This window comes from Aplidium turbinatum, chromosome 1 (assembly GCF_918807975.1).
Source record: "Aplidium turbinatum chromosome 1, kaAplTurb1.1, whole genome shotgun sequence".
NCBI lineage: Eukaryota > Metazoa > Chordata > Ascidiacea > Aplousobranchia > Polyclinidae > Aplidium > Aplidium turbinatum.
The window spans coordinates 34,321,855-34,348,992 of NC_137472.1; the positions used below are offsets into that span (position 1 = coordinate 34,321,855).

Below are 27,138 nucleotides of genomic sequence, written 5' to 3' on the forward strand. Positions count from 1 at the left end.
CATTGTTAAACATTGTTATTAAACATTGTTACCACATGAATCTACGGAACCTAACCACTGATCAATACTCAATTAATCTTGTACAGTAACTACTTTAAACTTAGTCTAGGTTCCTTCAGAAACTAGTTGCTAGGCTACTTTAAAATCATACTGCGAGCGGTAAGGTTACTTTTGGTCAGCACGTTACAGCAATGATAGCGTAACAATGCATCAATTGTTACGATTAGTTATATTTTATCGTTAGACATTTCATGCCGACGGTTGCGGTCAATTGACATCATGGCAAGACTACAACCTACATGGCAAGACTACAACCTACCGGCACTAGACTAAATTAAACTATTTCATTACGACCCCAAAATTTCATTACGCGACGTTTAGTCACATAGTTTGACATCGCTCGCGCCTCCCCTTGTGAACTTTTTGCGCCTCCCAAGGGGGGCGCGCCCCCCAGTTTAAGAACCGTTGTGCTAGACACTAATACCCACCTCCAACGCACAAAGCGCCGAACCAACCACCACAGGTGTGTTATCTCCGTCGTAGCCATATTTTTCAAGTGTCTCACGGATTTCCATTTCTACCTGAACATTGTAACAAGAAAGTTAAGAAGAATGCATCCACAGTCTACACGCAAAGTTAATGGAGACAAATAATATCGACAAATGCCTATCAACTGGAAAGAAGAATTCAGGTATTAAAACAAAGAATACCAAACACCAATTTGTTCATTTTTTTTTCTTTATACTGACAAAAAATATATACACTACATGCAGAAAACTCCACATAAATACCAACTACAAAAATGAGTTAATTTGAATCTCATGTAGTATATTTATGAAATCGTAGTAAACATCTTATAAATCACAAGGTTTACCCTAGTGGTTTTTATTGAGTAAACATGGATCTGTTTCAGCTGAAATATCCGGGTAGTAACTTTGCCACTTGCACACTCACCAGTTCTATCATTTCATCATCGGCAGCATCGGCTTTGTTGATAAACACGATGAGGTTTTGCACTCCAATCTGCTTGGCGAGCAGCAAGTGTTCGCGGGTTTGCGGCATCGTACCGTCCGTGGCTGCAACAACCAATATGCTCGCGTCCATGCTCGACGTTCCAATAATCATGTTCTGCGAGCAGAAAAGGAGGCTACTTTAACACTAGTTTGGATAATGGATATTAATCTAGAGTGAAGTGAATTTTTTTTTAGATTTAAAAACCAGATGTGTTAGAAGTCGCGTTTAGGTCTAAAAACAACTTCCAAAGTAATTTTATTCATCTGCCACCTGTACCAGTGTACCCAGGTGGCTAAATGGCTCAAAAAGTCATGGGACCTTCAAAATCGACAAAAACTTCATAACTTGAGAACCGGTTAAACTAGAAAGCTGATTCTTGGCTTAGAATGCTCAGAAGGTCCATGTTTACCGGTATATCTTCTACAGGGTCATCAATAATTAACGTTACAAGAGATCCAATTCAAAAACTGACAAAGAAGGCGAACGTGGCCTATGGAACCATGTTGCTCACAGTTCTCAAGAAGGATTTGAAGATGAGCCACTTTTCTTTAAGTCTCTAAAGTTCAGATGCTCCCGTACTCTCGTGGTCAAATGTCTTGTGGACATACCGATGTACGTCAATGCCGAATCACACAGACATGCAAAACTGAACTTTAGTTGAAAATATTTATTTGACAATAATTTTATATATATGTTTTATACTCAAAAATTGTCTACCATTTGTTAAATACAGTTGTTTGAAGTTATAATGTTAATTATTGATGACCCTCCATAGTGAAACATAGTGAATGTATTATACTTGAGTGTGTATCGTTGTACTGACCTAGCAATGGTATTATATAGAATAGACTGGTAAATGCACACCTGTATGACGTATATATACAATTTTTTTCTTTGCATTAAAGCTGATAATAATTAGGGAAAATGTGTTTTTGCCAGTTTCTGACTAATATGGTACAATTAGAAGCAAATATTGTATTATAAGATATAGGCCTAAACATGAACCTTCTGAGCATTCTAAGCCAAGAACCAGCTTTCTAGCTTAACCGGTTCTCAAGTTATAAATGTTTCCTCGATTTTGAAGGTCCCATGACCTTTCGGGTCATTTAGCCACCTGGGTACACTGGTACAGGTGGCAGATGAATAAAATTACTTTGGAAGTTGTATTTAGACCTAAACACCGCTTATAACACATCTCGTTGAAAAAAAAAATTTGTCACTTCACCCTATGGATATTGGATAATGGCTGCTCTTGACAGTCGACACATACCTGACATTACGTGCAAACCACAGCTGCTGTCTTAAGGGTGGTAAAAGGCAGAGCCCTCGACCCTTAGACTGGCAAAGAAAGGTAAAGAAGACGATGCTTAAAATGTCTGCACAGTGCACCAAGTTTGTTGGCAAAACTTTTCAATAAATTGTGAGTGCTGGACTGCTGGTGTGATACACAGTTTACAGCCAGAAAATCAAATTTTTTTTTACAATTGACTCAACGTCAAAAAGTTGTAATAACAATGTGCTACATTTCATTACATTCAATCTCATTTACTTTAGCCCAGCGGTTTTCAACCAGTGGGCCATGGCTCACTAGTGGGCCATGGAAAGATTTTCAGGCGGGCCACAGACCTATTTAAAAATTTGCGAGCGTTAGTGAAAAGTTTAGTTTCATTTGTGTTACTATAGTTAATTTTACACTTGTGTGTTTTGTTTGATTGTTTTGATTATTGCAACAATGAATGGTGCTGCTGTAATTTGCTGCAGAATGGTAATTTCCATTCTACTGTAATTATTGAAATAATAACTTTGGTGGCCTGACGTAATCAATGCCGTCTGTTGCATAATATACGAACGTTGAATTTAAGCAACTACAACATAAGTGTGGTTCTTATAGGGAGCTACTTGGCTCCGTAAAGAGAAATTTTTAACTTAAAAGGGAGAATAATCGTGTTGAAAGGAATTGGGAAGAAATGTAAATCAAATGTAAATTTATCTAAATAATTGAAATGGTTACTTTATTTATGACTGAGCATATAGTTTTAGATCAACGTCGAGTTTTCACAACACTTTATGATGTAATAGACCGCTTTGTGATTACCATCAAGTCATAGCCTAACTGAAAGCGGTAGCCCACTGAAATTTGTGCAGATCTGTTTTTAGTATTTTTTTGTGAATTATTGTGGGGAGAAATTGACAATAGTTGTGTCTTTCAAAGAAGGAATACGGCATAAATGTTGGGAATCACTGGAACTACAAGTTGGTCGATAACGTTCAGGAGCACGCATCTCATTGATGCAGGGTAATAGGGAGGGCCGTCGGAAACAGATCGCTTAGCAACTCGAGTTTCATAGGAGGTTTGTCGAGTAAATGACGAAAACCATTTTTTAATTGAACGCCAGGAAGACGGTGCACAACCAGGGGCGAGTTAGATCGGGGAGCTCGTGAAAAAAAGTTTTTTGCTCCGAGGGTGCGTAAAACTTTACAAGGTAACTTGAAAGTCACCCACACCGCTGCTAATGCCTTTACGCCAAGTTCATACGCCACCTTGTGACCAAAAATTAACCTAGAAAGAAAAAGGAGGCATCTTGTAGAGATTTCAAAGGCTGAGAGAAAATAATTATAATAACACAACATAACATTTTTTCACATCGGAGGGCCTTTCAAAAAGGGGTCTGGGGCAACTGCACCCTCTTCCCCCACAAATCCGGACCTGTGCACAACACAGTCAAACTAACCAGTAAATCACCCCATTTCGGGGATATAACCCCCACCAGTGGTGACGTTCTCCGAAGTTACGCCCCAGTGAAAGAAGAAAATCATGAAGAAGAAGGACACCGGAGAGGGTCTGCTACTATTCGGTGAGTCCGATTCGGTGAGTCCGATTCGGTGAGTCTGATTCGGTGAGTTCCTAACCTCTAACCCCTAACCCTAACCTTAAACCCCTAACCCTAAAACGGCAATGATAATTAGGCTACGGTACCCGATAATTTAAAGAAAAAATTGAAAAATCCCCCGTTAAGGGATCGGACTCACCGAATCGGACTCACCGAATCAGACTCACCGAATCGGACTCACCGAAACGGGCCATTCCGCACCGGAGATCACAAGAAGGAAATGGAGCTATCTACGACTTTGCCACAGTGGCGATCATTACGCGTGAGGGAGTGATCAAGAAGATTCTGAAGGAATGGGCCATGGTTAAGATGAAAAATAAAATCCTCACAGCGAGAAAGACGGCTGAATGGAAAACTTCATTGAAGGCCAGTCTTTGCCTCCACACTCTTTTTGACGACAAATTGCTGCACTCAGGTTGATTTCGTTAAAGACCAACGCGGAGCACGTATTGCTTTCATTGGATTGGGAGGCGGTGAAATCTGAGAATAAGAGGGACGAGCGGAAGAAGTAAGCTGCTTTCAAGCGAGAAAACGAGCGGAAGAACGCGAAGAATGTACTCACGACTCGCATGACGACAATACATAAGAAACTCCAAGAACGCGCTTCCCTTTAGAGTGCTCGATAGACAGAGAAGAATTCGAAGAAGAGCAGGAGCGATGTACTTTCGATCTTCGTACAGTTGCTCGTGAGGCGGAAAGGTATGGAATTCCGAGTCTAGCAGCAGCTGCCCTCGCAACCGCAACATTACTGGACACAAAAGATGATTTCAATCCGACGATGATAGTCGACAAAAACAAGCTCGTTCGTGCACGAAAACGGTTCTGTTTAGAGACGAATCACTTCGCGTTCAGTCCGCTCGGCACAATAGCTGAAGGCCTTTACTTTGATGACAGAAAGGATAGAACTTTTACATTGAATGGCATAGCTAGCTATCGTCAAAAATCAACCGAAGGCCACTACGTGATGCTGAAATACCCATGATCTGAATATATCGACCACGTTTCCGTTCAAGGGCGTTCAACTGGGAACAACATTGCCAAAACGATGTTGGCTGCTCTTGAAGTCAAGGGAATTGATGTGAAAGGCATTCGGGTCGTTGGCTGCGACGGAACTGCTGTCAATACAGGTAAGCACACAGGGCCATCACTACCATTGAGCAACGTATCGGGAGTACCGGTGCAATAAACGATTTGCCAGTTTCACCTCAACGAACTCCTGACGGGAAATCATCAGCACCGCAAACCAAACTGGGAGAATTTGCAGTCGTCGAGTTCGAGAAGACAAAATCTAATCTGACGGAAGTCAATGAGGTGATGAAAATTAGCGGCGATCAAAAGTATCTGCGCAATATCGTGTCGGTCATCGAGGGAAGTCTGCCTCCATAAAGCATTCGATTCTGTGATCCAGGAAAACAGGGTCATGCACGATGGCTTACTCTCGTTTCAAGGATATGCCGACTTTATATCTCGGAGCCAGAACAAACCGAGGCGCTGATAGAAATGACGACGTATGCTACATCATTAAAGTTTACACTCCGATGTGGTTTACTACCAAGCAAAACAAGAAGATCCACTTTGCTTCTCGGTCCTTCCTTCGGTTGGTTAAGCTGACTCGCTATCTGACAGGCCAATCAATAAAAGTCGGCGACAGTTGCCTACAAGCAAAGACCTTCGCTGCTCATCCGGAGAATGTAGTGTTGGGCCTTCTGCATGACGAGTCTAAGCCAATGTGTAAGCTCACAGTTCATCGGATCCAGAAAGCAAGGGACGAGAACACTGGTAGGATACGTCGTTTCGAAATTCCTGAACTAAACTTTCGGTACACAGATTTGACAACAAACTCGTTGCTCCGGTGGAGCGAGCGGAAACTCACTGGGTCGCCAATCTACGCGATTTCAGCATCCAACAGCTCACTGAGCTTTTCGCCGAGACCGATGTTCCTATATCGATTGACAGTTTTCCGTGCTGCATGCAAGCAGTTAAGCGCGCAATCAAGCTCGTCACCGAAGTGAGCGATGAAGTCATCGGCCATGACAGCAGACATGAACTTATTCTGACCCGAACTGCTGCTCGCTCACAGCGTTCAGCCGCCGTTCACGTTTTGAGTCAAAGAAAGATTACGTTCTGTGATTGTTTTTGACTGTTTTCGTCGTTTTGTGTATTTTCTATTTTTTTATTTATTTAACAGTTTTTTTTTAAAGAAATGATTTTTATTTTATTTGGGTAATATTGACTTTTCTGTGCGGCGTTTTCCTGCGGCTCAATCTAAAAAAAATTTCAGATTATTTGTTTGTGACCTAAGCCTCCTATCTGAGCCGAGTTGCTAAGTGTTTTGACAAAAAAAGTGCATTGACGACCCTCCCTACAGGGTAACTTATAATCTGTTTTGAAACATTTTCTGCTGTTTTTTTTTTTTTTTAAATCTATTTTGCAGTTTTTTCTTGCATAAACAATTAATGGGCCATAAGAATATTTGTGCAACGAAAATGGGCCAGGAAAGAAAAAAGGTTGAGAACCACTGCTTTAGCCTCATAGCAACTTACCTTAATATAATCTTCATGGCCAGGACAATCTATGTGACTAAAATGCCTAGAATCTGTTTGATAGCCGAGGCTTGTTGCATTGATGGTGATTCCCCGGGCTTGTTCTTGTGGGGCGTTGTCAATTTGAGAATAGGAGTAAAACTTGGCACCGCCTTTTTCAGCCAAGTCTGGAAATCAATACAGTTGAAATCAGTTAATCGCATTATCCATTAACTAAGTTTTTTTTTTACGCGATTAACCGTATCCATTGATTGATAGTATCCTACACGTCAATACCGAACGTATATCTCACACATACACAAAAGTTTGAAAGCAGACCGCTAGACGATTTAGCTATTTATGCGATGATCTACAGTTTGTAGGAATCAACGCGGAAAGTGGGTACATGCAAGATGTGCTAATGTCAAGAGAGCCGCAACAAGATTGGCGAAGTGTTTTGTTTGTGGGAAATGCAGTAAAGGAAGAAATGAAGTGGAAGGCCATGATGATGAGTTCTGCCATGGCATCGAAACAGTGACAGACTTCTGTTATCTGGGTGATCGGATGGATGGAAGTGGTGGATGTGAAGCAGCGGTGACAACAAGGGCAAGATTGGGCTGGGCAAAGTTCAGGGAATGTTGGGAAATGTTGTATGGCAGAAAATTTTCACTAAGGATGAAAGGAAAAGTATATCGGAGCTGTGTGCGGCCTGCAATGCTATATGGTAGCGAGACATGGGTATTGAGAGAGAGTGAACTGGCAATCCTGAGACAAACGGAAAGGTCAATGGTGAGAGCAATGTGTGGGGTGAAAACGAGAAGGGAAAAAAGGACTGAAGAATTGTTGGATATGCTAGAGATGAGAGAGACCATAGACCAACTGGCAAGGGCAAATGGAGTAAGATGGTATGGACATGTGATAAGGAGGGAGGAAGGAAGTTTTCTTAGAAAGGCACTAGATCTAAAGGTGGATGGGAAGAGGAAACGCGGTCGTCCAAGAAGAACGTGGAAACAACAAGTGAAGGATGAGTTTAAAAAAGTCGGACTGAAGGAGGAAGATGCAAGGGACAGGGTGAAATGGAGAAAAGGGATTAAAACAATTGCTGCGCGGAAACAATCGGCCACCCCCACTAGTGGGGAACAAACCGACGATGGATTATGATGATGATGATGAACGCGTTTGTGCTACTGTTACAGTTGGCTGTTTTTTTGGTTTTGAATCTTTAACCTCGGACTGGCAAAGCCTTGATAAGTTATTCCTGATAGTTTAGCATACTTGTGGAGGCTTTTAACACAGCACCAGTTACCGAGATTAAAGGAGTGAAGTTTCCGATTGTTGAAGTATTGTTGCTGGGGAATTATTTCATCCATTAAGTGACGCTGAATGGAGGGTAGTCCTCAGAATACGTTGCTCAAGCGCACACCATGAGAGTCGAATCAGCACCACTTTTTATCACAGCACAATTTAATCACAGCTGCTGTCTTCAGTGTAGCATCATGTATTTAATCACTGCGAGTTGAGAGAGATCTTGCGACAATTTTTGTGAAATGGTAAAGATAATCTTGTGCAATTAACCATTGAATTTTCTTCACAAGTGAATGGGAATGGTTTGGGATTATGCAATGCTATAAAGCGATTTATAACTTTAACCGATATGCGATCAACCGACTTCAACTGATACACAAAATGATGCGTTTTTTAACATGTCATGTAAAGGCTTTTTCACCTAGCTAGCTACTTTAACTTACAAGAAATTCATACAAATGGATAAAAATAAGCTTCCACCAGACAAAAAATTGCATCATTGATTGTTAACCAATTAACCATTGCCAGGTAATCAGATCATTACAAGATAAGGCATACAAAGGCAAAAACAGTTCAGTTGTGAGCCAATTAACACATTAAGCTAGTGGGTCTGCTACTATTCGGCTAGTCCGATTGGGCTAGTCCGATTTGGCTATTACCATATTCGGCTGCAGCCTGATTTGGCTAGTCCGATTGGGCTAGTTCCCTATTTGGCTACAGTCTTTATCAGTTAATTCCCTATTCGGCAATTTTTTGAAAATCCAACGATAATCCTTCTGTAATCCAACAAAATCCTTCTGTAAATCCAACGACGCCTTCTGTTTATTTAGAGAATTTTGTATTTTATTCCACAATAGGCTATCGTTTCTTTTGCATTTTTGCATTTTATCCAGTGTTTATCTTTGAGTGCCTTCCCAGATGGCAAATGGCGGATTTTGCCATCTGGGTGAGCCGTGTGATAAATTAAAGCCTTCAGTTGCGTCATAATGAATTGCGTGTAATTACCACCCCTTGACGGAGGAACAAGACTACGCGCGCCAGTATTTAAAAGAGAATAGCTGAGAAAAAAGTGGGAAGCGAGGTAAAGTTGTTTACCATAGAAATGCTTGTCACAAAGCAATAACAAAATTCTGGAAAACCTTTTCGAATGCGTTGATTAATGATTTTAATTGGGAAAGAAAGCCAGAAGTAGACATTTTTCTATTCAGGTTAAACTAAGCAAAACCACTCTACGTTAGAGTAAAGTTCAAAGTAACTACTGTATCAAGTTGCCTTGCAAAGCGGAAGATCAAAGTTTGCAAAACCGGTCGTAAAGTTGATTTTGCCCAAAAATTAGGTTGTTGAAATCAATGCTTAATTACTCGTAACTTTCACGTGATATAGGCCTAATTTTTTTCTGTAGCCAGAGTGTAAAGATGGAGGTTTGATATTATCGAATTGAACCGCCGGTTAATACTTACTGTCGGTTAAATCTCTAAATTGATGGACCGTGCATTATCGTAAACACTGTCCGTCCGCGCATTTGCCACTTTGACTATATATGATAATATATGACTTTGTTTTAGAGCATCAAATTTATGCTATCTCTGTAATTAATAACTCGTATGTAAGTTTTTACGTGTATTTTGAACATAAGCGCCTAAGCCGTGGGGGCCTGGCCTCCACGCATATTTCTGCGTGGGGGAACTTTTTATGCTGTATTGATACATAAAACAATAGATGAACTAGCGATCGGCAGCAGGAAAACATTTTTAAATGCAAACCGCAACAGCTTTGCAATAAATAATCACTAGAACGAGTAGCGATGCTACAATCCCACACCAGACAACAAAATCTGTCATTTTTACATTGATTTAACGTCTGCAGATGTAGAATCAATGTAAATATGATTGATTTTGCTGCCTGGGACATAGCAAAAATCTACCACTTTGTGTCGATTCAATGTCATCAGATGTTGAATGCACCCAAAAAAAAAAACATAATTTGCTATGTAGACGAAGCGTGCGTTTAACTTTATGAGCTTGCAAACAGACTTGATATCGCTTTCGAAAGTCGAAACCTCTGTACTGCAGTGTGAATTGCGCGGTGCCCAGTGAATCGCTCGCTGTGAAAATGAACTTGAAGTCTCGGCCCGAGGTAACCACTAACCAACGCAACAAGAGCTGGTACAAACCGCATTGCGCACACGCCGCATAATCAACGCAGTAATGGACTCACGCAAACTGAATGGCACACATACGACCGTTGCCATAGAAACCCGATCAAAGGCGGAATATGCGCAGTTGCGCATCTTTTGTTTCATCTGCAACGCGAAAACGGGCGTTTTACAGCGGTTAGTCATAAGTTGTGATATTGTAGTGAAAAGGGAGCAATGTCAAGTCGAAAACTTAATCAAACGTCTCTCCGTAACTATTTTTCAAGGGTTGCTTACGGATGTCAGCAACTTTTAAATTTTCTCAAGGTGACGCGTTGCTGAATTGATGTAAACATGAATGATTTTACTTTCCACAGGTATATTTTCAAGCGTATGATCAAGTTAGTATTTGCATTCCATTTTCAAAACATTGTCATTCCATTTACAGTATACCTTTTAGTAAACCTTTTCGTCTCTTGTTTCATGCTAATAAATCTAGTTCGTTGCTAAACTTTATGTTGTGCTTAGCTTAAAGAGTCGCAGTCCATCAACCGCTAGCTAACGCAGATGCATGTCATGTGTTTACTTAACCGAAGTGGTCGAGTTTTGTTTATAATAATTAACGGGAGGTCGAACGTAGCGATAACTCCGAGTGTGGCAATAAAAGCAATCTTAGTGTGACGGCATAATTACGTCATCTGCGTGACATTTGCTGAATTTACATTGCTTCTGATGGAACACGCTTTCACCCTCGCGGCCAAAAAAGTAGTTAGGCGCCTATGATTTTGAACAATAACACACTCGAACAACTAACAAAACACTTCTGTTTATCTCATTAACCTGTATTGTTAATCATGAAAAATGTTGTTTTGATGTAAAACACATATTTTGAACGAACCCAGACAACAAAAATAACGGATTTTGCCGTCTGGGAAGGCACTCAAAGGTAAACACTGGATAAAATGCAAGAATGCAAAAGAAACAATAGCCTATTGTGGAATAAAATACAAAATTCTCTAAATAAACAGAAGGATTTTGTTAGATTACAGAAGAATTATCGTTGGATTTTCAAAAAAATGCCGAATAGGGAACTAACTGATAAAGACTGTAGCCAAATAGGGAACTAGCCAAATCAGACTAGCCGAATCGGGCTGTAGCCAAATAGGGTAATAGCCGAATAGGACTAGCCCAATCGGACTAGCCGAAACGGGCCATTCCGTAAGCTAGTACAGGTAAATACATTTTTTTATCTAACAAAACTGGTGTGATTCTGAATCCACATAATAAGTTTGAAGTCTTACCGTGCCAAAGAGTTCCATTTACTATGAAAACGTCTTGTCTAGTATTTTTTCAAATATAAAGCTTTGGTAGAGAGTTTGCTTTGATGAACCATAGAGAAATAAAACAAAGTAAATTCAGCGGGTTTAACATGATGTATTACATATAGAAATATAACATAATTAAAAATAACGTGTCGAAAAAGTTAGAGTTTATTTTTAATTATGTTATATTTGTGTATGTAATACATCATGTTAAACCTGCTGAAGTTACTTTGTTTTATTTCTCTATTTTTCAAATATGTTATATGTAAAAGTGGTGACAAAGAGATGCCAGGCAGGTTGGGGAGCATGAAAGAAAATAACACAAGTCATGTGTGACAGAAAGGTGTCAGAAAAGCTGAACAGAAAACTCTATAAAACGACGGTAAGACCAGCAATGTTGCATGGGATGCAGGTGGTAGCCTTGACAAAAACACAGGAAGGGAAAATGCAAATGGAAAAAATTAAAATGTTGCGATGGTCTTTGAGGTTGACAAAACAGGAATGAATAAGAAATGAAAGCCTCGGAGAACGAATGCAAGTCGGAGAGCTGGAAAATAAGCTGAGACATGTCTTAATTAAATGGTTGGGTCACACCATTAGGAGACAAAGATTATGTTGAAAGAATAAGACAATTGAAAATTGGTAAACGAAAGCGAAGAAGGCGTGCAATCTGCACCGGTGACCCTACTTGAAGTGGAAATAAAGCCAAAAGAAGATTAATGTATAAAAGTGACCCAATCCTAATAAAATCTCCCAAATTTAAGCAAAAATAATTTCAAAGACATGTATTGTACTTCCCAAACCACTCAGGCAATCCTATTCAGTTGGGTTTATTTTGATAGGGAAGAGGAGCAGTGGAGCACTATGAGTAAGTAAAGTTTAAAAATAAACAGCATGTTATTAGCATTGTTGTTAGCATTTTCAATATTTCACTCAAACAAAGCAAGTATGACAAAATTTTGCATAATTTCAATAACCACAATATTCCAAATGGGCCTTTCTGTTCCCCTCCCACCCAGATTGGCCGAGCTAGCTGTTCAGAAGGGTTTCATGGTGGGTATCCTTGTTAACCATTTAAATTATGACCTAGTAGTACACTTGAGAGTCTGAGGAAACTTTTTGATTTTTGTTTTGCCAGAAATTCAAGAAATAGCTGGCAAAAGATGGTGTCGCTTTATCCAGCATCCTAAAATGGTTTGCACTAACTTTTAAAATATGTGGTGACTGGTGAGCGGTGATGCACAATAACAAGACAGACACAACAGATCTTGGCAAGGTGTTCCGTGACGGAGCAAGGTTTATACTTTCAACGAGTTTTGAAATTCGTTGCATCAAACCCCACAGGGTTAACTATACGCCATACGGTATCTAATAAGTTTTCGCTGTGAGCCTGAGGTTCACACGTTCTCTAAAAAAAAATTAAAACTGACTAAACCTGCATTTTACCATGAGCTGTTACATTGGTGTTACAAATATATTAGAGACAAACTTTCTTGTTGCTCATTATAGTCATTAAGTTAGGAAGAATTTCGCCTTCCCAGTAAACTGTCAAACGTTTATTGATAGAAACAGTTTCCAGAATTTCTATTATGTGCTTTTAATAGTTAATTGACACACTCAGGTTTCATTGAATATGACCAAGATTAACTGAACTTTCTTTGTTACGTTTACCCAGCCTGTCAAGACTTAACAAACGTTAAGATTTCTCGGACGTGTGCTTTCAAAGCACCAGAAAAGCATCAAATGATCCAGCTTTTACAACTTAGTCAATAGTCATCCTCCAGAACTGCCAGGCCACTTCCTGCTCTTATTGCAATACAGCTTGTTTATGGACATTAAATGTTCTGTTTTAGATCCGTTTAGAAACAATGCAAAAACATGAATTTTGCAAAAAGTTAACAATTATAATAAAAATTAAAAAAACTCTGACTGCATAATGATAGTAGCCTACTTGTTTTTTTTTTCTTATCTTCATTGACACCAACTCATGGTGCTTTTCTTCCATATCAAAACGAACCCAAATATGAATAGATTTTGTTGAAGGGTTTGGGAAAGTTTGGTACCTATTTGAAGTTCTTGATACTTTGCTCAAACTGGAGACAATTTAGAGGAATTGAAGCACCGCTAATCATTACTATTTTCATTTTAATATTTTATACAAGTTGTATTTATATATAATATATATTATAGTAAATGAAACCCTTTGGCAAGAAAAGCTGTTACACTTTAAAAAAATAGTTTTTTAACCAGTTTAATCCGCATACAAACTAGCTGTGTTATGTCAAAAACCCATAAAATATATTATAGTAGCTCAAAAACATTGACACGTTTTAGTGACAGTTATACTATGCCCTTACACTTTGTGATAGCAGCAGTTAATGTAGTTTTCCCATGATCAACATGACCAATTGTCCCAATATTGACATGTGTTTTTTCTCTGTTGTGAGCTTCTTTAGCGTAACTTCTTATTATGTTCCATGCCACCTAAAGCATATATGCAAATGACACTACTGCACTAAGGAGTAGCATTTGTATTGTGCATTCAAAATTGAAAACTAAATTTTCTTAGGTAATATAGCAGTCCTCGAAATTAGCGGCGGCACGCGGCAATTGCCGTGGTAAATGCTGCCGCAAACGTCATAATGGCCATTCTGCTACGGCAATAAAAATGCCGTCGCAAAATGAGCAGACAAAATTAATTCGGACAAAAATTGTTCAAAATTGCTTCCTGTGTTATTTACTCGCAGCGGGAGTTTAATCAGCAGAAACATCGCACCAAGACCGCACCTCGGATTAATTTACTTGCTGTAAGCACTCACGCAGTCTTCGAAATTAGCATACTTTTACTTGGTAAAAACGTTGCCGAGCCCAAATTGCAAAGATTGATATTGCCTCGGCAATTGCTTTGAACGTTTAATACGAAAAAAGTGTACCAAAACATGTAAAACAAGAAGCGAAAAATATACTAGCGTAGTCTATCACGACCGCACTGTTTGATTTGTTGTGATGTAATGATACCAAAAGTAGCGATAAAGCGAGCAACGCGATACACACGCTGTTACTGCAATTGACGTTAAATAACTCACGGGGGGAAAGTAAGTTAATTTTGGGTTGATTCAACGTTCGAGTCAGCACAAATCGATTTAATTTTTCCAGCGGGTTATATTGCGTAACAGCAATGCCCAATAAGAAATTTACATTTTTTTTACATTAATTCGACATCAGCAACGTTTAATTATCATAAAATAACGTTAATTGCTCAACCAGGTAGCGGTAACAAATTAATAGCTCCCTGCGAGAAGAGAAGTTTGCCTTAATTTACGTTTACAAGTGCTGACACTAGCATAATTTCGGCACAATTGGGATACTACGAGCAATACAAAGTCTGTTTGATAAAAAACTAGTCAGAATTGGAATCTTCAGATGCTGCATCGGAGGATGAGGTTGTCGCGTCGTCACTGGAATACTTGAAGACGCAAAACTTCCCGTTCATGAATGCGCGATGCCATATGATTGGAAGCATTACTTTTCTTTACTGCCGAAGAACCATTTATCCAATTTTGTACTACTTTTTTAACTTGACCCCGTAGCTTTTCTAATTATGATTTGTTTCCGTCGTAAAATTCTTTACAAATTTTGCAAAATACCACACTAACTTTTCCTTCTGTTCCCTCTGTTTGATAACGTATATATAGCAGGTATATTCCACTTCTTAACTGGATCGTCCTTCACCATGATTTGTATTCGCAACGACACCGGTAAACATTAAGCATTCGACTAAAGAATAACTTTTGCGTAACAATAAACCAGTATTTATAAGGTTGCAAACTAGTTCACAAGAGCATTGTCAGCCATAAAATAGCTTGTGTGATGCTCTGGGCTACCGCCGTATGACATGATAAAGAAGAAGCGCATAAAACTTCGTTTGATTACAGCATACGGCAATTGCCGCCGCAATCCAAGGTTTGTTGATTTGGCGACGGCAATGTTTTTGCCGTCGTAAATGGAAGCTAATTTCGAGGGCTGATATAGCATTATAATTATAATATAATTGAAAACTTAGTGTTGTACATGCATTCGTCATACTTGACTTTTTACAAGTCATGACATTAAGATATATATACTATATGAAGCCCCAAGCTCCATTATTTTTCCGGCGACCAAGCATGGCCTACCACTACCAGAGCTTCTTCCCAACAGTCATAACAATCATTTTCTTCGCAATACTGTATTGGTTCACCTCTTGCTTGAAGCGAAAACCAATGATCAAAAAAAGATTTAAACATGAGTTCAAATTACATTTATTTGCAGTACGTAATGTAACCTAAACGGGGTGGCTGCCACCCCGCCACAGCGGTTACAGGGTGGCCACGCAAGTCGGCGCCAGTGGGGACTGCTATATTATGTAACTATGATTAGAATATTGCAACTTACAGAATTTGTTGAGATCGCTTTTAGATTGTTAGAAGATATAAACTTTGAACCTATAAAATAAATTATTATAGAGTACGATATATAACATTTTCATCATCCAAATTACAGAAAAGATCTTGCAATCCTATTGCTGATTTAAATAAACTCAATAATTCTGTAAGTGTCACTTCCAACAAATTTTCTTACAAAGTAAACGACATCCGTTTAAATGAACACTTCAATTCTACATATCGTGAATACCTGATTGTAATTAAGCTGCACAGTGCAAGTATGAATAGAAAGAACACACATGATGACTAAATAAAACTATACTTGGAAGCCATGGATGGCTTACAATTGCGTAAGCATAATAAGCAGTAAGTTTGTTATTTATCCATTATCCAAGCATGCTTTGATTGCTTCGTCTGTCCTACTGCAAAATATTGTGTTGTACCCTGTCTTGATCATCAAAATCATATTGGATGAGATACATGAAAAGTTAAAAACTTTTATCAAAACAAAGAGCCAGATATTATACACTTAAATCAATACAATCATTGACCTGTAGAGCAGGGGTGGGGAACCTGCAGCCCGAATGCAGCCAGCTTGACTGTTCCATGTGGCCGCGTCAAAATTTCTTTACCCAAAATATATTGAAACAACAGCTTAAAAAAGAGTAGGCTCTGCATTCTCGGTATATTGCGAATGGGCTTCTATGACCAGTTAATCCATCATAGAAAATTAAGAGTTGAGTTAGAATTAAGAGTTGCAACATCTTCCATGTCAGCAGATATCACACAACTCACCAACAATAAAAACTTTCAGCCATCCCACTAGCTGTGAAAGTGAAATAAATCATTGTCTACTAACTGTCTTCGCTGCATTTTTTATCTGTAAAGAAAATTTCGAAATTTTTAGTGGCCCGACTGTGTTACTTCTCATTTTATGTAGCCGCATAAAAAGGTTCCCCACCCCTGCTGTAGAGTGTAGACCAGTGTTTCTCAAACTTTTTTAGTACATCGCCTCCTTTTCGTTATTGAAATAAAATTTTGCCCCCCCAATTCTGTCAAGTAAAATAAACATTGATAATAGAGTGATAGAAAAATTTAGTTTTGGGAATTTAATCAACAAAATTGACAGTAACATGATAATGTTCAATGGGATGGATGAGCTTAGCGACTTTTGCAAAGTTTTGAAATGTTTGGCGACATCTTCGTAAGATAGAGTCGAAGATCATCCCGTTTATGAACTAGCAAGCAATTTCTTTGCTTTGAAAGCATCAATGTCACAGCCGAAACCTCTTTTCAACCATATAGAAGTAGGAAACGACGAAATCTACATTCTAGCTTTTTTCCAGAGAAGCTCATATTTGCCAGTAACCTGGCTCCAAAACAAATCGTATTGATCATTTCTGAATTTCACTCTTGACTCATCATCTGCTTGCACAATGCACATCAATAAACTGCTTTTGAAGTTCCACTTCTATGTCTGTGGGAGTGTGGGTTCGGTAGAAAATGGTTGTACTACCCAGTTTGGAACATGGAAGTTCACGAGATCTCCAAAGCGAAGTTTCATGTCTTTATGAAGCATGTCTAAATGTCAGCAGTATTTTTGCCGTTGTTCTTCTGTAATAACATGCTCGCTCAAATTGGGAAACTTAGAAGACATTTCGACCCAAATTTTGTTTGAATAAAGATAGCTTTGCAATGAATGAGGTAATCACGCTTTTGCACTTGATGAGAGTTATTATTTCTCCCTGAAACTTTTTGTTTACTTTGTTTATGGCATTGAAAATGTTCGCCAAATATGCGATGTCATTCTTTAAGGCAGTGGTTCTTAACCGGGAGGGCATGCCCCCAGGGGGGGCATAAAGCATCTCTCAAGGGGGGTGCGAGCTCTACAACACTTTCAATTTTTTTTAATTACTTTAATGTCCTAGGACCTACGCTGCTTGTCATATTTTGCATTTTATCTTATTCTATATTGTGTTCAGTAATTCTTGCTTTATTATTATATTAGTTAGACCAGAACATTACAAAACCATTTTACACTGAACTCCTTCAGATTTATCAAATTTCTTGACGCAGCTTTATTTTTACTTTTTTGTTCAAATTGCTTTTTTACAGTTTTATTTACTTAATGCTTGATTGCTTTTTTACAATTTTATTTAATACTCGATCACCTTATCAGGTCACATGAGTGCTTAGCTCAGTGGCCTATCCCCAACTTAGTTGCAGTTACGTGGTACTATTCTTTGCATTTTCTGCTCTTGTTGCTATCAAGACTAAGTACAGAAACAGGCTGAGAGTTGAAGGAGACTTACGTTGTTCACTCTCTTGAGTTAAACCTCGCATTAAAAATCTAGTCGCTGAGAAGCAGTGTCAAGTATCTCACTGATATGTACAATAAACAGACTAAAATGCATCTTTTTTGGTATGATAGTTATTTTAAAATCTAGGGGGGGCGCGAGGCACATGACCATTATTGAAGGGGGGCTTGATAGAAAAAAGGTTAAGAACCACTGCTTTAAGGGGATAAAATCTTCAGCTAATGACGCGTTAGTGCTTGATAGGAATTCGATAACTGAAACAAAAAGAGCATAAAAGCAGCTCAAAGAAACACCAAATCTTGTTGACGCATTTTATCACAATCATATGCGGCGACTCTAGGGGGGAGGTGCCCCCCTGTGAATTTAGCTCGGGGTGGCTGCCCCCCGCAAATTATTTTAAAAAAATCCTAAATCAAATGTTTCTAAGTTCAGATTTGCGTTAGTTTAACCTTCATTGCAGATCGATCTCAATTAAAAGATCTACTTGTTGCAACAAGAGCGCTGCTCCTAAGATAACAAAAGAAACAGAAGTACGGTAGCTGATAAACGCCAGCACGGTGCCGTTGATGCATAGTAACAATGATTGAAAAACGTTTTTCTTGATTTCTTCCGCTTTGTTTTTCTTGGGAGTGTCAATGTCCAGTCGGAGCAGCTATCTCGGCGGACAAATTAAGTCTTACGGGGGGGACACCAGTTTAGGCCGTCGATCATCATGCTTAATCACTTTATCTTTATAATAATTCTTCGCCATTTCAGAACTATAACTACGGTTTTAAAAGGCTTTTTAAAAACTCAGTGAAGTCACTCTGAAAGGCTTTCATCAGACCAACGACTTGCGCTTGAAGAGTCAAAGCGCGGTGTAGCTGGTCAATACGTCACATAACTGATTAACTTCCACCGAACGAGGTCGTGTGGCTTATTGCGTCACAATGCTCTGGGCAGGAGTCAGAAAATTTCTACACCAACGCTACTATTTTCCGCTGTGCAAAGTTTCACAGGCTTTTTTCTTTAAGTTTATTTTTGCGTGTCATGTGAGCGAAAGTGTATTTTCCTTGGGTCTTTTCTTTCCTACTGTAATACCAAAACTCAACAAATTTTGTTGCATCTTGCAGTCTTGCTGTAATAGCCTACTCATATAATCCAATTTAGTAAACAACCTTGCCGTATCCTTATTACTCGGAGACTAAAGCCAGACAGTGTGACGTAAAACTTGAACTAAATTGCGCATGATCAGTGTAGAAGTACCTGTACTCCTATCGATTCTTAGTGAAGAATTCACCTTTGTTATGCTGATTCAATGTCATCAATCGTTGAAGCAATGTAAAAATCAAAAGTTTTCCTCCTTGAATGGAAGCTAAGGAATACAGTATTCACATTTTCTAGATGCGCGCTAGAATGCGCTGGAAAATATATTATTGTAACAATTGTTCATGCTATGCAATGACGATTTGTATCGCTAGTTCCTGTGTTATTTCTAGGCGGACAAGTATGACCGATCTAGATGGTACTTCCCGCGGACATCACATGCTGTGACGGCTGACAATCGGACATGTCCGATGTCCGCCATGAATTTCGAGGCCTGAGCCTACATTATAAAGCTTGGCCATATACAATGGCGGGTCTGCTACTATTCGGTGAGTCCGATTCGGTGAGTCTGATTCGGTGAGTTCCTAACCTCTAACCCTAACTCCAAACCCCTAACCCTAAAACGGCAATGATAATTAAGCTACGGTACCCGATAATTTAAAAAAAAAATTGAAAAAATCCCCCGTTAAGGGATCGGACTCACCGAATCGGACTCACCGAAACGGGCCATTCCGACAATGGCAGATAGACGCAAAGAAACATCAGCATTTTGAATGTAAGCAATCAGTCGGCTAGAAAGTTTGCTCCCCAGGCAATTTTCAAAACCTGGCACCTATGATCACAATGTTTAGTGATTCATGCAGTTCAAGACTGAGATTACGGGCAACCAAATGCTGACAGTAAATTACACAATGTATTGCAATAAATCCAGAAATTTCTCTTTTCATCCGTGCAATGAACCCTCGATGCTTTCCAACCATTGCCGGAGCACCATCAGTTGCGCATTGTAGAATATTCTTCAGTGGAATTCCCTTCTCTTCGTAGAAGTTTTTCACTGCATAAAAGATGCTTGATACCCGAATATCTGTAGGAAGACTGAGCGCAAAAATCATTTCTTCTTGTTCTCATATTATGAAAAAAACGCTCATATCCAAGCAGCAGCAGCGATACATTGTCAGTCAAGGTGGATTCATCTATTTGCAATGAATGGTTTGCGCGTTGGACTGTTATTGGTGGTTTGATAAATTTGCCCCCTTCAAGTGTGTTCGCCCCCCGATCTCCCCTTTCGATTTTTTTGCCTCCCTGGCGCTCCACTTTGAGAAACGCTGGTGTAGACGCCTAGACGGACTAGCTTATTGATATATATATATAATAGCAGGTTTTAAATCAAATGTAGTTATTACTATCTGAAGCCTTTACAAATTGTTTCACTAACGGATCATCAGAAGGTCTTATTCTATTTGAATAAGACCTTCTGATGATCCGTTAGGTGAAACAATTTGTAAAGGCTTCAGATAGTAATAACTACATTTGATTTAATTCGCTCTGCTTTGCCTTTTTGCTTGGCATTGAGCACTTTTTGTAGTATTAATAGTTTTCATTGTTTTAATAGCAGGTTTTAGTGTTTTTCACTAAAAATAGTAATTATTCTATTGAAATGAAGTCGATTAAAAATAATAGGATAAAAAGGAACAATATCAAAACCTGCAACTACCAAAAACTTCACTGTGACTGGAAAGCCAAACTAGCTCTGTTGGCAAGCAAAACTTGTGAATCCGACAACCCTTGAAAAATAGTAACGCAAACCTAGCCATGTCCCAGCTTTTAATGTGTATTTGAGTGAAGTTAGCAACCATTGTAATCAGCTATATATACTAAAACAACCACATACAGTATATGTGCTAGTAGTAGCTAATTGTTTACTATCAAACTTAACAATGTAGTCATTCAGTCAACACAATCGCACTCAAATACATAATAAACGTAGCCATACCTGTTAATAATCTTCTTATGACTACTGCAGCCATAACTTTTTTACTACTTTCAGACAAAATTGCAATTTAACTTTGTCTGCACAGCTTTAATGAAGTTAGAACAGCAAGTAGCTTTGAATGAATAACAATACCTGCAAGACAAACCAGACATCATAGGCTATTAGATCATTGTATATGGTGATTCCCCTAAACACAAACTTTTGGTAAAATAACTCGAAACACGAATTTTAAATAAAAGTTTAAAACAGGCTAATGTTTGTTTAAACTCAAAAACTGAAATGGCACAGGTAAGAAGATTGTTATCCCTATTTCTGCACTAAAAATTAGACTTTTCAGATTTTACCAAATATTTCACCTAGGCCCAAAACCATGTCCCTAATAAATTGAAAACTTTCTGATCGTCTGCACTAACTTAGCTGTTAAATCTATTCTGGTGAACCTAGAATTGCATCAATAAAATCGGAAATAATACTCTAGCGCCATGCGGCAAACAAAAGTTCAAAACAGCAACCTCTAGATGGCAATAGTAAATTTCGCGTTTTGAGCAATTTTCCCATTGCGCAAGAGCGGCCGGCCATGCTTTTATTATATCCGTTTTGATCTGGTCATGGAAAAGGTAAGGAAGTGTAATGAAGAGTAGCCTTTGCCTAGGATGCAGATATAATTCAGATACATGCATTAGAGAATGTAGAAACTTATAATTTAAACATGCATATTATACAGGCTAGTGTGGGGGTGTTCAGAGCCGGAGGCAAATTTACAAATGTCAATCTTTGTTTGTCAGTAAAAGGAACATAGTACATGTTTGAAATATGCAAAATGTCCTGGATCATTTAAATCCGGACATCTCCATTTTCCCAGCATGTGACGAAATTTCTGTTGCATCCATGCTGCCTCTAAAAGGCAACAAATGGCAATGCACTAACTATGATGCCATAGTACGTCTCGCGCGCACTCGTCACGCAGAGCGAGTAAAATATTTGAAGACTTTATTAAATCATTTTAAATCCTCCGTGTTGTTTTCATGTTTCTTATGCAGTGTTGTTCATTTTAATTTGTTTAATAAATTTCTTTTTTTTCACTGTTGCTGTGTAATGGTGTCCGCCCCAATAGCTCAGTTGGTTAGCGTGTGACTTCTGGAACGAAGAAGCTTCAAGATCAAGCGACGCTGGTTCGACTCTCGGTGTGTGCGCTTGAGCAACGCACGACAGAGTTCAACCTTAATTTTTTTTGCACTGACCAACCAGACCGGTGGCTCACAATTTGCACTGGTCCGCACGAGATCGCACTGGTCCGTCACGTTTACTGATAAAAACAAGATTGTCATCGAAAGCACGAGGGTAATCCAGGGAAAGCCACCTTAAAACGCAGTCTTCAAAATTAGCATATTTTTACATCGGCAAAAACGTTGCCGTTGCCTTGTCATTCCATGACAAGACAAATCGCATACCAGAAGGCTTACTCTCAACAAATCGCAGTCGAAATACTGTTCTAGCGATCATGACACACCGGTCTTCAACTAGGTCGTCTGCGGATGATTATTCGGCACCCGACCTTGACACATTGGTCGCGACCGACCAGGGTTGAGAAAAACCCGGGTTTTTTTAAAAAAGCCCAACCCGCCCGGGTTTTTTTTAAAAAAAACCCGGGTTTTTTTGGGTTTTTTTAAAAAAGACGCAAAAAAAGATAGATTCATGCTTATTTCACCTCAAAACTACTTTTTACGAATGAAGTGCCTTTCACTCACAGTACATGCTTGCATAACTCAATAAAATAATGCACTAGGGTTGTTGTTGCTTGAATGTTGCATCATCCATTAATTTCAAGATCAAGTTGGATGTTGCATCATTCACTAATTTCTATACCAAGTTGATGCTACCGTGGTAGAAATTACATTATTGCATCATTTGCTTTAGATATGAAGGCAAGGAGCATTTATGCCATCATATTTAAATATTATTTATTTATTATATATATATATATATATATATATATATAGCAATGGATAAGCAATTGAGCGATTGCGTGGCCAATGGCCATTTAGGCAAATGCTCTGAAACAGCCATGCGTTAGAATCCAGAATCTGTAATTGGTAAATAGCCTCCTAAATTGCATTTCACATCATATATACAGACTATACATACAGTAGAGTAGTACTTTCACCAGTTTAACTATAAGGCTTTCTTGCATAAATGAGTTTTAGTGTAGTATACACAAAGTGGCGTTACTTGATTTTTGTGTACTGTACAATATCCACTGCGTTTTCAGTTTATTCTTGGAAATTTACTTCACAATCACATCCTTAAGTCCTAATTTTTAAAGTTTGTTTTAAGTACCTTGTAGTGTTTTTGTTCATTTTTTTAATTTTCTAATAAAAACTGGACAAATATGATGCTCTGGGTTTTTTTATGGGTTTTTTTAAGTGGGTTTTTTTAAAAAAACCCACCCGGGTTTTTTTGGGTCGGGTAAAATAGCGACAACCCTGCGACCGACCCGCACGACTTCACCGAATGAAAGAAGATTGCCTTATCTTCACCCGCTCCGGGCCGGGTTCGAACAAATCATCGCTTGTCCTTATTCAGAGATTTTTTAAAAATCCAACGACGCCTTCTGTAAACCCAACGATTGAATATTATTCAATAATCAGACATTGAATTAATGTAAATACAAACTGTCAGGCTAATTGGGTTCTTTGAACAAATCGAATGGCTTTTGTAAATGTTTCTCAGGTACAATCAAATTAGCTTAACAGTTCGTATTTACATTGATTCAATGTCTGAATATTGAATAATATTCAATCGTTGCATTTACAGAAGGTGTAAAAAATTGTCGAACAGGGAACTCGTCGAATCAGACTCGCCGAAACGGGACATTCCGAAACTAACCTGTCTCACGACGGTCTCAACCCAGTTTACGTTGCATATTGGTGGGTGAACAATCCAACGCTTACGGGTCGAAATGTCGGGACGAAACATCTGGCAAGCTAGGGCCGTAACGCCAGGACGAAAGATCTCAGGGACGAAACAACTGGCAACTAGACTAGGGTGATTCAAAAAAATGTTTTTTTGGAAATTTTTACGGGCCACCCTCCCAAAAGCTTCCATTTTATACAAAAACACCTTGTGTAAAATATTTTTGAAAAATATTAATGTTTAGGGGTGGCCCAAGGACCCTGAAAAGTTGACGTTTTGACGAAATATTGCAGATTTAAAACCGCCGTATGTTGAAAACCCTTGAAGCAAACATATCAGTGTTGGGGTTCATTTTCATCAGCATGGTGAGCACTGTTGTTTGATAAAGTCAAACAATTCAAAATTTGTATTTCATTTATTTTCGGTATGAATTTTGTAGTAATATAATCTTTCACAGTGAGGTTATATATTATAAGATATATTTTGAAAGATGAATACTGTAGTTATGTCCGAAGTGAATCAGCTAATTCCACAATCCACACAAGGTTATTTTGGGTCCCCCCCTCCATGTCCATTGTCCAGGTGGGTATTATCTGTTGGAAACAGGGGTGTCATGGCGACCAACCACTCATTGTTGCCCAATTAAGGTGTTCTTGAGCGGCCGAGGAAAGTTCTTGCGGTGCTGAGAAACAACTTGCAAAAGATACTGTAGTTGGTCCTCCTCTTTTGTTAAGCGCCCAGAAAAGGTTTGCACAAGGGCAACGCTTCTTTCTGCATGGTCATTTGTTACAGCTAATGACCTGCAGAATGCTCTGGCAATCTCGAAATCTTCGTTTTCTTCCCACTGAGTTGCTGGAAGGTGAAGAAAGGAATCTGAAATCTTCAGTTTTTGAAACAGCAACCTCGTGTTGGAACTAGCAAATGTTGGCAATGTCTTATCCAAAATGTTTTCCAACGACACATTAACTTTCTTTGGTGGAACCTCTTTTTCCTCAGTCTGCAATATTGCTTTTGCCATCTGGTCTTTAATGTTTGGCATGACATCATCATCAAAGAGTGAAAGACCTACCAACTCTTCGGACAGGTACCATAAATGGCGTGCCATCTTCTCAGTTGTCACCCCAGATATTGCATTGTTGATAGCTGCATACTCCTTTAAACGTTTCAGCAAACACAAATCATTGTTAGGAGCTTTCACAGTAAGTGGAGCGTTAATCCATGCTTTAACATAAACACACGAATAGAAAATACACAAATCTCGAAGTCCTTTCTGCTCACGGAGACTCAGACGAAACTGACTGCGGAACATCCACACTTTGAATGTGTAGATGACCTTAGCCATCCAACGTGCATGATGGTTAGCCCCGGAGGGTCGAAATCGGATTTTATTAGATGGTGGAGCTCCAAGAAACAGCAACGCCAATTCCATAACTTCATCACGGGGTTGTGTTTTCGTGGTCAACAATGTGTTAATGAACTCGACCAGTCCTTCCCTAACGTCCTCGATACCACTTGCTGCTACCTCATCTGTGGAGGCATCTTCAAACTTGTCTTGATCAATAAACTCCCAGGACTCCTTAAAACGTTTGAAAAGCTGGATATCTGGTAAAGACGATGATGACATTACTTTTTTAAAAGCAGCAGCTGCAATCAATTCAAGTATGTGGTGGCGACATGCCAAATATAACAGATCTCGACCCAGTAACTGTTCAATAATGACACAGGCTCCATTTATTCGACCAGTGTTTGAGCTTGTGGTATCAAAACACAGTGCCTTAACATTTTCTTCGATGCTCCATTCTTTAAGCGCTTGAAAAACTGCTCGAGCTTGAGCCTCGCCTGTACCGGATGGAAGCTTTGGCACTGACAGGAGCTGAGTTTTTCCTTGAAAAGACACTAGTATGGGAAGGCGATCAACATTCTTGTTTCCTGTTAAATCCGGAAGAAGTTTTCCATCCCAATGGACAGTTAAAGGTGCATTAGGAGAAAAGTTGTTCAAGATTTCTGTTGCAAACTGCTCCCGATGGCTACGCCTTATGCTTGATGAACTTAAGGTAAACTCTTGAATGTTGTGCCCAAGGCTTTTCGCAGCTTCACTGACTATGTATAATACATAGCAGCTCTATCTGAAACATTGGCACGATCAAGGCTTGCTGATAAAGTAGGTGTTACAATTTCTTTTCTCTGTGGTTGTTGTGACAGCGAAGAAGCATGAGATGGCCAAGGTTTGTATTCATCATCAGAGATCGACTCATCAGTTGGTGAGCTGCTACTATCTTGAAGAATAGCCACTGCCATTGATGCAGCACTTGCAGCAGCTGCTTTATCAGTCAGTCGACGTCGCTTGCTTTTTCTCTCCAAAGAAGCTTGACGCTTCTTTTGCTTTTGTAGTAAAGTTGCATCAAGCCTACCCATACATCCACGACGTCCTTTTTCCCGCTGGGCCAAGAGAAAAATTTTATCTTGATCATTTGTCATAATGCTTAAGGCATTGGCATGAGCAACATCAAACAGATCATCTAAGCATTCTGTAAAGTTTTTCTCCTGTGTTGCATGAGTGACTGAATTACGCTTTGAGTGCTTTAGCAATTTTTTCCAGCTGCAATGGAATTTCTCCAACTTTGTGATAGCATGTTTTTTCTGCTTCATGGGAATACTCACCTTCATCCAAAACACAAAGATCTTTTCTATCGTTAGTGTTGCTGCCTCTCGAATGGTGTGGTTCTCTTCTCCGTGAAGATACAGGAAGTGACCCAAAGCTTGTTTGTTCGAAGGAAGTTTAGACTCTGTAATTTCCGGAACGTACGAGTTTCTTCTGATTTCTAGTTGCAACTGCCATTTTTACAGTATGATAAGTACAATACCGGCACATTACTACTAAGTAAGTTATGTGAGTAAGATTTCACAATAATCTATGAAAATACAAACTAAGTTGCAGCTTGCGAATAGTACGGTAATTTCTAAATGTGCTATATTTTACAAAACTATAGTAACCGTCACTAACTGTGCTACCTAAAGTGCCTGCTGTAAAAAAAGACTGATAGTGATAACAGACCACATGTGAGCTTATGTCACAGTGGTGAACTGGTGGCAGCAGAGAGTAAATGCAAATAAAAAAGGAGCGGGTTAGCAGTATAGCAGTCATTGACGTTTTATTTCCAGACGTTTTGTACAACATTTAGTTCATTTTAAGTTGATTGTACCAAGAGTGATAGG

The 27,138-nt window shown here is 39.1% G+C and overlaps 1 protein-coding gene across 1 annotated transcript in view; it reads right to left on the reverse strand.

Annotated features, from left to right (window-relative positions):
* The window catches only part of LOC145775946 (uncharacterized), a 36,532-nt gene extending 15,391 nt beyond the window's left edge, over nt 1–21,141 (reverse strand). The window contains exons 1-6 of the mRNA XM_082587360.1: nt 21,010–21,141; nt 15,623–15,672; nt 13,546–13,672; nt 6,449–6,615; nt 955–1,128; nt 489–581 (exon numbers count right to left, since the gene is read on the reverse strand). Coding sequence (XP_082443486.1) covers nt 489–581; nt 955–1,128; nt 6,449–6,615; nt 13,546–13,672; nt 15,623–15,672; nt 21,010–21,043 — 645 coding nt within the window. The 5' untranslated portion in view covers nt 21,044–21,141. The remainder of the gene's footprint in view (nt 1–488; nt 582–954; nt 1,129–6,448; nt 6,616–13,545; nt 13,673–15,622; nt 15,673–21,009) is intronic.
* Nucleotides 21,142–27,138: the final 5,997 nt, after the last annotated feature.